Source organism: Scophthalmus maximus, chromosome 14 (assembly GCF_022379125.1).
Source record: "Scophthalmus maximus strain ysfricsl-2021 chromosome 14, ASM2237912v1, whole genome shotgun sequence".
Classification (NCBI taxonomy): domain Eukaryota; kingdom Metazoa; phylum Chordata; class Actinopteri; order Pleuronectiformes; family Scophthalmidae; genus Scophthalmus; species Scophthalmus maximus.
The window spans coordinates 11,362,757-11,380,573 of NC_061528.1; the positions used below are offsets into that span (position 1 = coordinate 11,362,757).

The 17,817-nt window shown below is 39.9% G+C and overlaps 1 protein-coding gene across 2 annotated transcripts; it reads right to left on the reverse strand.

The window, feature by feature from the left end:
- Positions 1-3,524: 3,524 nt before the first annotated feature.
- Positions 3,525-8,629, reverse strand: tank (TRAF family member-associated NFKB activator). 2 transcript variants are annotated; one of them, XM_035604543.2, is made up of 8 exons: positions 8,440-8,629; positions 7,480-7,621; positions 7,125-7,233; positions 6,881-6,951; positions 5,730-5,788; positions 5,498-5,616; positions 4,628-5,025; positions 3,525-3,870 (listed from the first exon to the last, which is right to left on the reverse strand). In XM_035604543.2, exons 2-8 carry the CDS (start codon positions 7,576-7,578, stop codon positions 3,811-3,813), a joined length of 915 nt encoding a protein of 304 aa, XP_035460436.1. In that variant the 5' UTR covers positions 7,579-7,621; positions 8,440-8,629; the 3' UTR covers positions 3,525-3,810. The 2 variants fall into 2 exon arrangements, with proteins under 2 accessions (XP_035460436.1, XP_035460435.1); XM_035604542.2 differs by having other exon boundaries at positions 3,525-3,981; positions 8,440-8,626.
- Positions 8,630-17,817: the final 9,188 nt, after the last annotated feature.

The window sequence follows — 17,817 nt, forward strand, 5'->3', positions numbered from 1 at the left end:
TGAGTCTTCTATCCGGCCATTCGTCCAAGATTGTTGTTGGAAGGCTGATGTGACGGTTTTCCTTCTATTCTGGGAGTTCCTCCCACCTCCACACAGGATCTCTGGAGCTCTAAACAACCATCAATCCAAAGGTCTTCTACCTAGGTTGCTCAGTTTGGTTTGGGAGCCCAGCTCATGGAAAAGTCTTTGCTGTACTAAAATTCTGCCATTTAAGAACCAAACAACTTTCCTATTGAGACGCTTCATCCCTCCCAGATCTGTGCCATGTCAAAATCCCGTCTCTGAGCTCTGAGGGAAGTTACTCGGGCCTCTTGGCTTGTTTTTGTTCTGATGCGCATTGTCGGCAGTGAAACCGTAAATGTATTATATATTGATCGAATTGGGGTCAATCGATTGAGTTTACCGCCGCTGAGCTCCAATCAAGAAATAGCTCAAATATGATCAAGAGAACACCTAAACAAAATTTCAACTGGCATAGCAAAGGGTCTGAATATTTTGTATCAATGTCAGGTATTTTGTCATTATGAGGTACTGAGTTTGGGTTGATGAGTGTGTGTTACACCGCTGACTTAGGTACAGAAGCTTAGGGGGTTCAATTCCCATCTAGCGTGCGGCTAAAATCCAGTGTGGGCCCTTAGGCAAGGCCCCTTAATACTACCTGTCTATGACTGAATCCTGTTGTTGTAAGTCGCTTTGGCCAAAGTGTCAGCTTAATGAATGTGATGTAATGTAAAAAAAAAATATTTTTAATTATTTTAGAATAAGGCTGCAGCATAGCAAAATGGAGGCGGGGGGGGGTTAAGGGGAGAAAGAATAAAGTTCGATAGCTATTCTTTTTATTACACATCACTATTTACCGGGCAAATACGTATATGTCATTTTTTTACCACTATAGATATATTATTTAGATTTACTTGTGTAAACCTGAAAAAAGTGTTTTTGTGTTTACAAAAATATAAACAACCCTTCATCAAAAGTATCAGAACATTTGTTTTTGTTGTCCAGTGTAAGTCCGCGTATTAAATGGTGTCAAGCAGTTTGGTACAAATAACAGATTGTTAATGTTGTAGATAGATTTTTTGTTTGTTTGGGGGCAATGTAATTGCACATGATTGGATTCTGTGTATTAAGTTGTAGGCATTTACAGTAATAGACTTTCTAAAATTTGAAAAGTTATTCTATGGATTTCTGTTAATTTTTCAAACTTTTTATGAAACTTCCATATGTATATTACTACTATTATTCCACTCAGTCCACTTAAAAACACTTGTGCATGCCATAACCTACAAGCTCAGAACAAGCAGTGGTAGAGAGCCAACATCCATCAGTGCATCTCTCTCTCTCTCTCTCTCTCTCTCTCTCTCTCTCCCTCTCCCTCTTTTGGAAATGACTGTGGTCCCCTGAAGCCAGTGACTTCCCATCTACCCGAACTCTGCAGCACCGACCGGCGGTGCAGAAACACTGCTTATTAGCATGCAGTAATGATGGTGAGCTGGGCTCCATTGTTCTAACACCTCCCCTCTCCTCCGCACCAATCTGTCACCATTCAGTGGGCTGGAGCTGCCTCAAATGCTTCTCTCCACAAATGAGATGGATAATTAGTTGCCCCTCACGAATGCTGCACTCTTCTCACCCCTGATTGCTTTCACCTTCTTGCTCGTGGCAATTTTGACACCTTGTAATCAGCCTGCTACTTTGCCATCTCAATCCATATCCCTCTTTTTTGTCTTCTGTCGCTTTTTTTCTTCTTCTCATAGCTCTTCAATCTATGTCAAATACCCTGCCGCCCTCGGGCAGCAAATGTCCCAAAGAGAAAGATGGCACATGTATCAGATATTTCACCATGACAATGGCTCGGATGTAACGTGGCGTTTTTACATCGCTGTAGCCAAGTAAATGCAGTGCACGGTTATAAGAAATAAATAAAAAATCCTCGCTGTCAGTACCAGTTTCTTCTTCCAAATAATAATGAATGACAACATAATTATGAGCAAGCAGCTGTTCATGATCCCAGAGAGAAAAGCCTGCAGGTTGCACAATGTTCAACTCTTCACAGATTAACCAGAGAAGATCATTAGGGATATGTTTTTGCCAAAAAAAATCTGAATAAATTTTCCCCTCAGTATCCACGATATGATGTGAAATGTAAAATGATGTGGGTTCCATCACTCTGAGGTAAACATTTATTATGTTTGGCACCTGAATATGTAATACTCACCTTTTTTTTGTAAATACACCAAATGGCATGCACGATCAGTCTCATCATTCATTTGATTACTTAAGAAAATCACAACATCCCATTTTTACGCCCTTCTGAGCTATTTATGAAACAGTGAAAAGCTCAACACGGATATAAGTTCAGGTTGAAATAACAAATCAATCAGTCTATTAAGCTGTATTTGATGAAATGAGTTACAATGCCTAACACTTGTGAAGGGGGAAAAAAAAAAAGGTTGCTTGCAGACTTCACACCAGCTCATCTACCCTAGCACAAGTGTTACCAGCCCATAGCTGAAGGGCTGCAAGGTCCTCGCTGCACAACTGAGTGTTCCAACACTCACAGCGTCCCCGTTTCTTAAAACATTTTCACACCGAATGGTGAAAATCGCTGCAATTGTTTAAAAAGGTGTGAATAAATACTGAAGAAATCAAAAGTTGATGCCGCTGTGCAGAAAAGACTCGGGTTTAGTCAAATGATTTGTCTACATGTACTGTCAAAAGATGTATTTTCACACAGTGAACAGACAGTGACTGACACGTCATCTGTTCTATTTCCAAAACATGATTGCCTGTATTTCACTATTCATTATTATTCAAATGTGCCATGTATAATGTCATTTCTAGGGAATACCGAGAATGTCTTATTATATATATGTAGGACACAAATGTAAGGAAAAAAATCAGAAGTGCTTACGTAAATACAATACATTATAATACTGCATATGGTAAAAAAAAAACATTACTATATAAACAGCAAGGTAATTGGACAACTAATTGAAAAATTAGCTTTTGCCTAATGCTATCTGTTGCCATTTGTGAAGACGACGTTAATGAGCATGTGGCGTACTAACTTTCAAACTTATTTCAAAGTTACTCATATTTTCAACAAGACACACAGCTGCTTCAAATTATCCTGGTGTACAGCTTGGAAGAACAATGGGAAATAATGTGAAAATAGTGCTAATCACCATTCTAGAGCCTGACTGACTGATTTGATTCATATTGTTGGCATGTCTAATACATAACATATGGTTGTTCTATGAGATACAGTAGAACATGCCAATATAAAATGGGGTCAGAATGACAGTTTTGCCCATTTACATCTACATTTCCATGTAGAAATGTTCATGCAATTTGTTTTAAATATATATATATATATATATATATATATTTGTCATTTGTTCAAGAAAGACACTAAATATGTACACATATTGTCAAGCTTTTGTCTCTGTGTATGGAAGGACAGGCGGATACCATCGTGTTTTGTGTTCACATGTCGAGGAGCGATTCAAATGATAAAAATGTTGCAAGAGTAAATGTCGCTTTTATTTGCTCATATATACCATATTATGCATCATCGTCACTTACTATAGTAAAATCTCAGCACGATATTAGAAAAATATAATGGGCAAAGAAGTGTACCATTCAATTCTTCAATATTAAATAAATGGATTCAAGTCTTATTGCAGTGTCTTTTCAAATCCGGCACAGCGCATGTACTTTCCTGGCAGGCAGGATCGTGGCATGACCGTGAATACAGTAAAGTCCTGGGAGGAGTTGAGGCCTCGGCCCGTCAGTCTGCTTGTACTGTCAATCGTCGGCGTCATTGTTATCAGAGAAATGTGAGTAGAGGTGGCTGGTCATTTGCTCCTGAGGAACCACAGCGTGGCAGAAAGCACAATTATCAGGACTGCTGCTCTGAGGCGTCGCCAGCTCTGTCCCCACGTCAACTGCATCACACAGCTCAGGGCTCCAGAGAGGCTGCAGAGCAGGATGAACCAAACAAAAACATATATTATTCATGCCCTAAACAATCCTTACACTAACACTATTAAAACAGGCTGGACCACTCGGCCTTCAAGGTGAAGCGACTGTTGCTTTAATGAACAGCAGAATTTTCTCTGTCAGTCCAAAAGCCTGCACAAATACTCTGGAACACCAAAGGCAAAAGGCCATTCTCAAGTCTCCAATTATCTCACTATTCATATTTTGGTCCAAGTGAATATCCCAGCAATCATTAATGTACACGTTGATGGAATCCAGGGAAATAATTCTATCGTGAATAACTGCACCAACTTTAAGATCTGACTGCATGTCATTCACAATTTTTATTGGGCATTTATACACATCAGCAGATGAAATTCAGACACTGTGTGGCGCTTCCATCTGGCTCACACTTTCCCTCAAAGATGCCAAATATAACCACAGCATCAATGCTTGAGTTTCAAATAAAAAAGAGAATCAGCACACATTACACAGTAATACATTTCAAGTTAGAAATCCCAAAGGGGGTTTCTCTTTTTTCTTTTTTTGGACTTAACACCGTTTCACTCCTCCATTAGCAAAGACCAATCATAAACTGATAATTTGCTACTAGTTTTCTCAGACTTTCTCCTGTGATTCTCACCTGCTGGGGTCCTCGCACGTTCTCCTGAGAGAGCGAAGATGATGTCGAGTGGGAGGGGGACGTGGGGTAGACAAAAGGCATGGGTAGTTCCACGGGCTCCTCTTCTGTCAGTGCAGAGGGGACGCTGCTGAGCAGCGGCTTCGGGGGTTTGGTGAGACCAATGTGCCTTTCTGGAGCACTGTTCAGGAAGTCATATTCACTGTCCGTGGAGGGCGGGAATTTGACACTGAGTTTGGTGAGAGAGTCTACTAAGTCCCTTTCCTCGGGGCTGGTGCCTCGGGATGCCAGCGACGCGGGCTGGTGTGGGACATCCACTGCTGACCTAAGCACCGAGGAGAAGGGTCTCTCTGCTTCGTCTGTACGGTCTGTGCACTGGATGGGCATGGAGAACTGCTGATCTGTCAGACGGCACGAAAAACATGAGATTTTTGTTTCTGTCTCAGTCAACATGTTGAAATGTTTCAATGATGCTTTCAGGACATATGAGCTTGGCAAGGATTTGAGAAAGTTTCCAGAGACATATAATATATCCCACACTGGTCTTTCTATATGTATATACCTTGAAAAATGTTTGTATCACACCCAAGTTTTATCATTATATGAAAAAGTGTTATATTATTAATTATACGTATCCATAGCAGCTTTGTGCATTAAAATGAATTATTGAATGTGACAACAGGTCATTCACGTACACTCGTAGTTAAGCTGTCGCTGTATAATTATCTTAAGGAACAGAGTAGAAGTTAATAAACACAAGCTCTTCTGACAAATTTAAATTCAACAAAATTTATTTTTAGTAACTAAATTAATAAATTAAAAAAGCAGAAGTTTGAAAAAACAGCAGGTTATAATGATAAATATTGACATTACCGCTTGATGCATCATTTCCTCTGTGGAATCTTTTTAGGTGATCTTTTTGTCTTTGTGTTAGAGAGCGAATCTGCCGAAATCTCCCTTGAATTGCTTCGAATACACCCAGCATGTCCTGGCTGACAAACACATACATAAAAGGGGGAGAACGTCAATTCAGTCTTTAGCTGTAATTTTCTATGATTAAAAAAAAAAGAAAAAAAGTCATCTTTGTGCAAGTAGAAACACATACTGTTCAAGGCTGCAGTTGACGGGCAATTTAGGAGAAACAGCAACAGTGCCCATATTCTCCTGAAAATAAAAAAAGACATAAAATATTTATATTAATCTTTAACACAAGAGTATCCAAGGGCAAATTGTTAATACATCTGCAGTTTTATTAAGATTTTTTTTTTAAACTAGTAGTGGAAAATGTTTCCTGGCTGCTTCAATACTGAACACTAAAGCCGAAGCTTCTCAACGGTGCAGTGATATTATCCTCTAGCACCATCTGGTGAAGTAAAAGTGGATACACCTTTTGTGGAGTGAAACAGAGGATGGACACTACTGCAGCAGCAAGGCAAACTTCGGTTCCCTCCAACGTTATAAAGATTTGAAAACAAATAAAAGGAAGCATGAAAAACTGGGCACTCCCTTCTCGTCGGAGCTGAATGCCTGAACAAGGAATTTCCCTTGAAATTATCTGCAAACCTCTTTTGAGCTGTGAGAACAAGGGTTAGTGACGCTTTGCACAGTGTTAGATGGGCTAACTTGTGCTGAATAAGACAAGGTTACTTAAAAGGATGATGCTTCGATGTTACAGTCACACAAGACACTGCTCGAAATTCATCTGACAGTCTAGATAAATGGAAGTTGGTGGTAAATAGGTAGTAAAACACAGACTGAATTTTATTTGAAAATGTTTAATTGCACGACACCACACTAATCGGCTCATCTGGGGTTATTTCTGGATATTTTATCTGTATGTGTAAAAAAATGTGCGCACATGCTCAGTATCCATATAAATTTGTATTTGATTTCACTTCAGGTGAAAATTTGTGTACATCTGTGTGTGTGCACAAATATAAATAAATACTTTTTGTTTGTTTTGTAACTTCCTTAATAATACAAAAACAAAACTTTGACTGACAGTATGAATCCCATATGGACAAACCCTATTTTAAGCCTCATAGTTAATGCCGCTAACTGATATGCGCCTTTAACATGGAACAAGTGCAGCAACTTCAAGCAGTAGTATGCTCAACGTGTGTGTGAGTGTGAGAGGAAGCCGTAAGCGAAATTTCAAGAGTGAGAATGAAGGGAAACCTGTTTTTGGAGCCATCATATGGACGTTTTCACACAGTATAGACACAGGATACATACGGTGTAGGAAAGTAAACATACCAGGTATGGTTTTATCCTATAAGCGCTGGCCCCATCAAGGAGATGGTTGCAAGGTTCACATTTCATCTCTCCTTAGAATCCAAGAAGTGAAAATGAAAAGTTTGCAAAGGCGGAAACGTTAGATGACAGTACAATTCATGACCACCCGTTACAATTCCTCAAATGACCAGAATGCAGTGCGACGCAAGAGTAAATGATCTGGTTGGAATATGAGCAGAGAGATCGTCTGATGTGGCTCACTAACCTGATGGTTTCCTTGTTGACGACAACTTGGCTTGAAGTTTTGTAATCAGCTGCTGCTGGTCCTCTATCTGCTTTTGAAGTGTTTGAGTGTATCCCTCGTAATATTCAGTCTGTGAAAACAGACAAGTTTCTGTTGTTTTGTTTTTTTAGCACCAACATCTGGAATCCATGTCTACACATCAGTGTGTGTGTGTGTGTGTGTGTGTCACATTTTCATCTACATTTCAAGTACAAGTTAGAATTAAATCATTGCCCTTTGTTAAAAAGGTATATAATAAAACAAGTAAACACACTTTCAAGAGAGTAACAAATCCTGTCTTCAGATAAGGCAGGGAAAAAAAATTCTCCCGCATTACCATTTTCTGCAGCTCCTTTTTAGCATTGTCCTTTTCAATGGAGACCTGGCGATAAGCTTCGAAAGCTTTGTTGAGCTGGTCTCCGATGTTCCTTTCCATGCCGTGTGCTCCACAATCATCACGGACACAGCAGACATGAGCCCTAAGAGCCAAAGTGACAAATTGTATTAAAACATATACCAACTATTTGTTCTGAAACGATTTTTAGTCAGACATGCAGGCTGAATATTTTAGCTTGTCCCACACTGCCTCTGCACAACAGTGTCTTCACGCACTTATACAATACATAAAAGTCAATAAAGTGGTGCCATAATATTCGGTTGATTTATGTGAGCTATATGATGCAATGGCAGAACTGGAGTAAACACACCATCTGCTTACTAACCAAAAAAAAAAGAAGAAGAAGAAAAGAAGTTGCCACTTCCAGGGAGGTATCAACTTACAATGCACAAGCAAAAATTGCATTCACATTTCAACAACCGATACCTCGGGGGAAAAACTGCCAATGAGCAACTGAGCTGCTGCAAAGTGATGAAGAAAATACATATGCTTACTCAATGCACCTGCACTTTCTTGCACGACAAATATGAGACCACTGACATGGACGGTCCTTGCATATGTGGATATATGTATTATCATCTTTGTTGTTGTCTTTTCTTGTCCAGTGTTTGCTTCCACATAATAATAATGATGATGATGATGATGATGATGAGTGTCATAGCAACACACTGCCTGTCAGTGGTCCCACACGGTGGCGGCTGCACACTGGGCTCGCGCGGTGACATTAACACCATAACGACGGAGCCCTTCGGAGAGAGTCGCTCAAAAAGAAAACTTAACCCACACAGTTCCGTATTCTCGTTAGCCATAGCTCATTCAACCGGCGGCGGACCGTCCGAGCCACCAACTCCCGGGGATCGGTTCCCCTCGCGGCCGCTGGACCGGGTCGTCCTCTCTTACCTTCATTCGAGGAACAGCTACAGTCCAAAGTTGTTGTTGTTGTTGTTGTTGTTGTTGTTGTTGTTTTCGACACCACCGCCGCGCCGTCGCCCTAATCTTCTAATGCGAAGTCGCGGTGCCGCCGGAGAGGATATGGCAGAGAGTGTGTGTGTGTGTGTGTGTGTGTGTGTTTTACATAGACCCAGTCGAGTTGGGAACTTCCCTCGGGGAATCCCCCTGCTCTGTAGACTTCCGCCTTCGGCCGAGCTCGGCCAATCAGCGCCGGGCTGGGAGAGGAGCGCTGGGCGTCGAGCTGGTTTAGGGTTCTTCCAACCCGCGCGTCTGCAAACTGTGCTGCCGTGCAAGTGAACAAAAAAACCCCGTCCTCCAAGACCAGAGGTGTGCTGTGCTCATTATAACGCTCCAAATGTCTTCTTTTTCTTTTCTTTCATCATTGAACTTTCAGCAAGTTCTGTCGATAGTCACGAACTCGCTTTATTGTAAGTAAAACCCTGTAAAAAAAAAGAAGAAAAAAAGGGGGGGGGGGGGGGGCTGGTCTGGACTGCAGGGTCTGCTTTTGTTTATGTTGTACTTTACTGGTTCAAAATCACTGACAGTCAATCAGATAATATTAAAAAAACTAAAATGAACTTATATTTTTAACCAACAATTGACATGCAGGGAATTTGGGGCTTTTTGGGATCTGGGTCACGGGACATTTGCCCCTTTGACCCGGTTTCTCCTCCATTGCCTTGGTAACTGATAATGTCTGACAAGTCTGTCTGTGTGGGCAAGGATATTCAATGCATTTAAGAAAAGATAAACCTTAAAGAATAGTTATAAAAAGAAACACGAGGCAAGATATTTGAAAAATCTCATATAAGAATGCATTACCAACTGGGTGAATCAGGCGACTGCCCCCCGGCCTCCCGAGGCCCCAGACTGCCCTGGCTCACTGTGTGTCATTTGGATTTTGGTAAATTGATCATATTATATTTTGGGATATTTTCACCGCTTATGAAAAACATCAACTGAACCGAGCTTTATTACATAGTCCCGTGATCCTGGTTTGTAGAGGGTCAACAACGATATTTAGTCATACAATTTATATTGTGCTTAAATAGTGAATAATCCGAAAACTGAAGTTGTGTTTCATTAAATCACCACCCACTGATTAACATACTGAAAACCTGGGGCAGGGGAAATTCTTTGGTTTTGGGTTTTGGGGTCTCTGGATAAAATACTGTCACCTGTGTGAACTATATTGTATCGTAATTTAGAGGTAACATTATTGTTGGAAGTTTTTAAAAACATACTGCGTTATTGTTACTATATGATAGTTTAGGCTGATGATATTCTATATTTTTCATATTCCTGACACATCACTTGAAAAAAAAGCCTGTGTCTGAGCCTAATACATCCACTGTATACAAAAATTATTAAATATTGAAACATCAAAAAGCCACACAGCTGCACAGTAGTAGTTTATTTTGACATACAAACCCTGCTACCAAGAAATTAACTGGAACATCAGCACACAGAAACCACCGCTGCAAATAATCTGATCACAAAACACAATTTAAATCCTGTTTGAGTAAAATCTGCGATAAAATACGGCACCCGGCTGTTTTAGCTTTTTAAAGAGGGGAGGACATATTCAGGACTGTTTTAAAATTTATATTTTGCCTCTTCATATAAGTATAGAGGCAGACTAAATGATTGTTAGCGTTTATACATTTTTTGTGGGAATTGTTGTTGATATAAAATATCACGGGCCATATGGCGGTCTTGAAAGTACTTGACTGTTTTGTTTTCTTTCTCTATTACTTTCCTGATGTTGCATAGCTCATATTTGAAAATGAAAATATACTCTTCATAAAACAACTCCAATCTCGATTCAGTGAGTTTAACCTGACAGGTCATCAGTAAAAAGTAAACAGTTGTTTATCCAGATGTGTGCTTTGTTAAATGTTAGATGTGCCCCCTGGTGAATTAAACAGTAACATGAGACCAGAACTCACAAGATCAGACTTTCACAATGTGGCAAAAATTCAGTAAGTATGACGTTAAGGCCTCATCACGTGCCAGAAAAATCCCTAATGAGGGAAACATGTTGAATGATGATGACAGAATATCATTCAACATGGATTTTTAGGGGGAAATGGGCCATATAAATATAGTTGCACATCTTTTGCAGCTTTCTTTTGCATGGTATTCATACTGTCTGTTAACCTAAAGACACAAACATTTTATTTTCACTTCTTTTAAAATTAACATCCTTAAATAAAGATAAATGTCTTCCTGCTAATTTGATTAATTTCAGGAAAAGACAAGAAAACCCAAAACAAATTGAAATTGCCTTTCCCCATGTGCAGTGTAGAGCAGTGATGCAATACTCTGCCGTGGTGACCTCATGTTAATACCTTTACTGTTTCTATAAAAGAAGTGTTCATATTGCTTAATATAGATATATGACTCTGCATGATTTTTAGTTTCTGTATCACCTCTAACCATGATTGAATGCACCATGTCCCATAATGCATTATTTGTCACACTGAGAACTAAGTGCTCATCAAAGGGCAACCCAACAAATATTGGCAGCACAAAAAGAACAACCACCAGATGGCAACTGAGAGTGACTTGTTGAGATCACCTATCCTCTTACAGAGAGTTGAACTTTTTAAGTTATTTAAGACTCTCAGAGCGTAGATGTGATGTAAAAACCATTTAAATTTTAAAACTCAGTGAAATAAGTAACTTCTATTGTCAATCTCTTATGCTGATGTCAGGATGGGAACAATGTAGAAGCAAAACGCTCATTTCCCTATACGGTTACAGTTTCCATGTAATATTTTCCAATTGTGCATATATCACCAGTTGGAAATAATGAAGAGGTAAATAAACTTTTGACAAACTACCACTGTGTGAGACAGAGGCAATGACTTAAAAATGACTTGTTTTGTGCTGAATTCCTCATTTACTAGACAAAAAAACTTCTTGGGAAGTTAAAAACACAAATAATCACAAATTAATCTAATGGAAACAATATTCATCCAGATTAAGTAAGTCATATTTCTATAGGAAATGTATTCAACATGTTATTCATTCTTGTTATTGGTGATCTATTTTTATATTGTAATATGAATTCAAAAAATTAGTATTTTTAGTACATGCATTTGAAATTAGCTGGTCAGTTCTCATTCTTTACCTTCCTTGTGTGACAAGTATCTGCTTGGATATTTTAAATATTTTACTACCTCTCTCTAACCTATTTTACTACATCTCCTTAACCTTTCCATGGCCAGGAGGAACTTATCCTAGAACTTCTATTTGACATTTATTGATAAACTGGTGTATATGTCTCATTTGAGCTTGTAAATACGTACATTCACTCAATAATAACTGATAAACTGACCCTCTCCCATAATTTTGAAATTGTACACGGGAGGATGTGTCAGGCGTAATGATATATAATGGTTTTAATCCAGAACTGTGTAAAAAATGACAACAGCTTCACATTGGGGCTCTGGTGTCCTCGCTCATCCAGGGATTGTTTCCTTGCATCCTGCCACAGAGATTGTCATCTCTGACCCTCACTGACCTTCCAACCTCAACCTCTGCTCCTGCTGAAAATGACGTTTTGCCATACAAAAAACCCATACTCTATTCTCTACTTTTAACACTGAATTTATGTCCGTCTGATGAAACTCCTGTTTTGTTGTTCTGGCAGGGAAAAAAAAATTCATTCAGACTGTGGTGTACTGATAACCAATGATTTGATGACTGAACACTGTGTGAGTCATTTCAATGACCACACATCCATTTACCTCAAGTTTCTCTTTCTGTTCAGCCCTCAAAGCTCCTTTTTGTTCATCTTTCCGGAGAAGGAAATTGGATTATCCAGCTGGCTGTTCAGGATATCTATTTGGCTGGGAATATCTCTGCAATGTTCTTCATCAAGTCAACCTGCCATGTGTTTGTGAGAGTAAACCACACTAAAGACGAGGAAAGTGCAAACATGCAGAGACAGATTTAAGAATTCTCCAATTCCCTCTCATGTGGCAATCTGCTCTGTTTCATCTCTCTCTCTCTCCCTCCTTCTTTCTCTCTCCACATCTCTTTCTCTCTCTTTTTCCCCTCTAAAGTAAGGAGGCTACTGCATGTGCTTACTTAACTCTCAGATCAAACTATCAGCTGCAACACTCACATATGTTAACATGCGAGCGTGCCATTATTTTTCTCGTGTCTCACAATGAAGCATTTCCGTCAAACAATATGTGCATTTCCTGCATTGTGAGACCACAGGATATACAGCATCTCAATAGCCCACACCTACTGAAGAATAGAAAATGAAGAGGACTGCATTCATTACAAACCACTGTTACAATGCTATAATCAGTCTCTGTTAAATGTAGTCACGTAAAACACACATACAGATGCTCAAATTACAGCACAGAGTGAGTAGAGGGAAGCTTTTTCTGTCGGGAAATGTCCCAGAGCAGTTCTTAGCTAATACCCTGATCTCATCACTTACACGAGGACATGCCTGGTGCAGAGGCCTCATAAATTTCAGCAGTAATGATCTCCAGGGAGATGCTGTGTCCTTTTCCAGTCTTACCCTTGGAGAAGACCGCTGAAAGGGTCAAATGTGAGGGTTTTTTTTTTCTTTGTCCATTATAGGACATTGATGTATGTGATTCATTTAGTGATCTGTGCCCTCAATCTCCACAATTAGCAAGATTAGTAGACTATTTGTATGTGCCATTCCATGGCGTATCAACTGATGTGATTATCTTATGGTGTTATACCCAGGCAGTCAACACTATTGTCTTTTGTGCCATGTCGCCATGTCAGTGAGGAAGCTTGCTGTTCGAGGGAGCCCCGTTCTTGATACACATCACACTGGAGCCCGGCTGCGTCGAGCAGTAAATCCTGAGCCAGTGAAGGGTCTAACAGTGTTTCCTCCATGTCTGGCAAAATAAACAATCTGCTGTAGGTCTGCAGAAACAGGAGATCAGACGGAGGGCAGAGCCGAGGTCTCCGGCATTCCGGGGGAGGAGAAATGCAGGGGGGGGGGGGGCACACTGATCAGATTTCAGGAGCCCAGCAAGAGAGGTGGAGCAGACTGGGGGAAAAAAAACTGGCAGTCTATAGAAACCCACAATCTATAAATGAATATACAAAAATAGTGTAATTTCTTTTGTCTGTCCATTCACACTATTTTTCCATGAAAATGTTTTGCACAATGTAAGGCTTTGTGCTATTTATTCATCTGAATTGTGGTACCAAAAACGAATCAGCTCATTATGACATGGTGCAATTTGTGTATTTGACAGAAATAAATAAAACAGGGAATGTAAAATGCATGCATTCATAACATCAGAGCATACCAGTGAGCCACTTCAGCTTCCAGCTGAAGCTGCACACAGCATTGTTTGGGTTGAGGCTCTGGCCTCAGGGACTTCCTGCTATTTGAAGAGGATGGGGCGGGGAGGGGTATGGTGAAAAACTATAGTTCTAGTTCTGAGAAAGTTACACACTTATGCATTATACTCAACATCTTTATGGTGTATTTTATGGTCTTTCGCTGAACTGGACTCTTACAGACTCGTGTGGGCTGATAGATTTTTCTGGAATGCCAAATTCCAGGTAGAATTAAAGAATATGCAACACATGATTGTTTTGTGTCAAATAAACATATTATTCATTTGTTCCCCAACAGTTTTTTGACTGCAGGAAAACAAGAAGAAGACTTTGCAGCAGACCTTTCTTGATTGATAGTGAAAGGAAGTTCTCCCCCTGTTCCTGTTACATGAGAGCTAAACCACAAACCTCTTATTAAACAAAATGTAGTTTGCATTAATGCGGCAATGATCATCTCTGAATATCTTTAACTTTTCTTTAAAAATTTGATAAACCTAATAGCTTCTTACTTCTAGTTTTACTGACTCAATTTGATACGAAAACCTTGTGGAAAAACCTTGTTTAACATGGAAATTTTCATTGTTTTACAGAGGTCAGTGACAAATTATTGGTTGTCTTAAAATGTGTGCATTGATCTCTAATTTGTCCGTATTAGGCATCTCTGAAATCCATTTGTGTTTCCCACAGGGGTGACATTCAACACATATGAATGCGGTGGGAATAGTTGAAGAGCACAACTCACTGAATGCTTTTTAACCAACACATATTCCCTCAGGACTTGCAAACCAAGCTTTTGATGGATTGGCTGGACTTGACTTGACTGAATGTGGGATGTTCACAACAGATCGCATCCCTTTATAAATGGAAGAAGCATAGAATGCAAAAGCTAGATTGTGGTTGCAGTTGTTATATACATTTTGGAAATGATAATATCAAGGCAACCAATTATGAGATATCCGTCCTGTATTGCCGGGCACAAGTTGGTTGTGGGGCTCTGTAGAGTAAAATAGCACAAAATGTTAGTGTAGATGGAACAAGAGTGAAAGGGTATATGAGGTTACAAGAAAAGTCCCTAGCTAACCTCACATAAAGAGCCCTCCAGCGCTCTCCATTCCTCAAGCTCATGAAAATGTTGTTTTCAGTATAGACTCAAGGCTCCACATAGACAAGTTCTGCCAGCAACAGGAAACACAGACTATGCATTCATCGGTTATCCTAGAGTGCATTCGGTTTCTGAAGCATGGATTGTGCTGATTCTTCTCCATTGCTCTCTGTCATGATCGTTTTGAAGTAAATCATACTATGGATCTAAACCATTGAGAGATAACCGCTCTCAGCAAAGTAGTGATAATTTAGTTTTATGTTGGTGACAGCTGATGGCAAGCTGTTTCTACCAAAATAAACTTTAAATCTGTATCAAAGGGAAAGTATCTCATGCCGCGATGAGACTGGGGACAATGGCATTGTGCTGAGGCTGAACAGCGCCATACAATGTTTACAATCAAGTTTGGAGAGTTGCCTGGCAGCAGAATGTACACAATGAAACACAATGAAAGTGGCGCTGCTCTTTATGTCAGTGTCCAGGCCTGAAAGAACTACTGTACCTTTGTACACATATTACTCTCAATCTCAGTACACGAGCGAAGTGAGGGGGCAAGCTCTACAATAAAACCCCTCTGTTGCTGTCGAGCATTTCTTCCAATACATTAGAAAGTATTCAAAAGAAGTATTGAAATGTGTATCTAAAAATGTAAGAGAGAAGGGAGCAAACAATGGAAAAGAAAATGTGGGATATTACGTAGCCCTATGATGTGTCACAACCGTTTGATTTTGTAACCCCGTTTCTACGATGTTTCAATATCATTTCATAAAGTGACTACTACAACTGCAATGATTGCCTCGTGGTTGTATGCCCATGCAAATTAGTCAAATTTTAGGAAATATGGTCTCCCCTTTCTGTTCCTGAGTTGTAACGTTGCATAATGGCCAGAAAAGCGAAAGTGTTTTGTTGACCATTGTGTTTGGATATAAATTGTCATCTCTTCATAATCTTATCCTGTTAGAAATGTGTGATAAAGTTTGACTTCTTAAGTTGCAAAAATATGTAATATTTCACAAAATGTGAGCTCACAACTATATCATAAAGGCAACATAAAAAGTAGGAGGACGTCTCATTACAATCCATCCAAACTATTAATACATGTAAATGATTCAATTTCTTACTCGAAGTGCCTTTAACAGGGATATAGATAACATTATGAAAGATTATCAATCATTTAAAACATCTAACTATGACGTACCTAAATGTATTTATAGGCATTCAAAAAGATAATTCTCAATTGTTGAAGCAGTAAAGTGACTCATTCATTTTTGGATAGCTGAGCAGGGCTGTCATGTTCACCACTCCCACACCAGCACGTCAATGCAAGGCCAGAGTTGTGAATGTGGCTTGTTTCTTTCCCTTTTTTTCTGTGACACACAACTCACCATCCTCTTTTGTGGCTAATTTACAGTGAAGCGTCAGGGGAAATGAATCTGATGCTGCCAAATTGGGGTTACATGCCCCCACCCTCACATCCAGGCAGGAAGGTACAGAGCTGTTACTAACAAGCTTCCTGAAGCGGCTGAAACTCTCTGCAACACTGACTGTGGCGATGCCACTTCTCGGGAATGTGAAACAGAGAGGAAGTGAGGAGAAACCTCCCTCTCTCTCTCTCTCTGACTTTTACAGATTTAGTTATTTGCCTGTAAGTGCTGTTATAAGCTGTAAGGATCAAACAGGGACTTACACTTCCTTTGTAGAGTTATTCGCTGGAGGAGACTGTTTTTATTAGTTCAGGGAAGAGTGAGAACAAGTACCACAATGTCCTAAAATAACCCCACTCTTTAATTTCTCTTGGAAATACCCAGTGTGTGTGTGTGTGTGTGTCTTGTAATCTTTGCATCTATGCATGTACGTGCCTGTCTGAGGGATTACACGTGAACTAACTGAACCGGCATCTATATAATGAAAGATCTTTATGAACAGCATGCTTTCAGGGTATCTCTTCCTCTTCCTCCTGTATTTCTTCCTCTATTTGCAAACGGTGCGTGGCCTTTCACAGCAAAACAACCTGACCGCAGTGATTTAATGGTTTATACCCTTGTACACGCTTGTTGAATGGGTAATTCATTCCAGGTCTGGTTCGTGGGAGGCAGGGGAATCTGTTTGATTATATATTCTTTCTGTGATAACAACACTAATTTATAATGGATATGGAGGTTTTAGGTGCTATTATGGTGCAGCACAAACACAGGGATCAGAGAACACATTTCCTTTCACTGTTTCATAAAAGGTGGTGGCTCAATTGCCTCTCTGTCTACCCTGCCCCCCCCCGGACCACCACCCCACCTTTAGTACCCTGAGCAGAGTGCTGAATCAGACCTTTCTCCCTTTCCTCTAATGTTGACCCATTGACTCCAGTTGGCCTGGTGAACTTCTCTACATGCTCCGCTGGTGACCTTTGGTTTCATTTAGGTTGATATATCACATATCACAGCAATCTATACATATGGTGCCAGTGCCTTCAGCAAAAGGACACTGATGTCATGGTGGGCTCCCAAGGATATTTTCAGTGATTACCAAGGTTTAGAGAGCCGCTTGTTTCATTACAGTCAAAGCAGCTATGTTCTCTATTGCCCATGTGTGGTTTGATGCATCAGTAAAAGTGAAAACCTTGAAGATAATATTTGATTTGAATCATATTGTGTGTCATTCACTCCACAGCTGAAAGTAGTGAAATAAAACAGCTGTGACACAAACTGAAATCAGAAGGTTCAACTGTTCAGGGAGACCATAAAGGCACAACAAGACAGTGGCTATATAATGGCATGGTGCTTGTACACTGCTGAAGGTTGCCATCAATTCACATTCTCTGCCACCACTGTTGGTTTTCCAATCAGCCGGTGACAGTGGTGGGTAGATTAGCTTTGATT

Coding starts and splice junctions, on each gene's coding strand:
- tank (XM_035604542.2), bottom strand. CDS start 7,578: ATGGAAAGGAACATCGGAGACCAGCTCAACAAAGCTTTCGAAGCTTAT. Junction 7,234..7,479: donor AAAAGGAGCTGCAGAAAATG/GTAATGCGGGAG, acceptor CTGTTTTCACAG/ACTGAATATTACGAGGGATA. Junction 5,617..5,729: donor GTCAACTGCAGCCTTGAACA/GTATGTGTTTCT, acceptor TGTGTTTGTCAG/CCAGGACATGCTGGGTGTAT.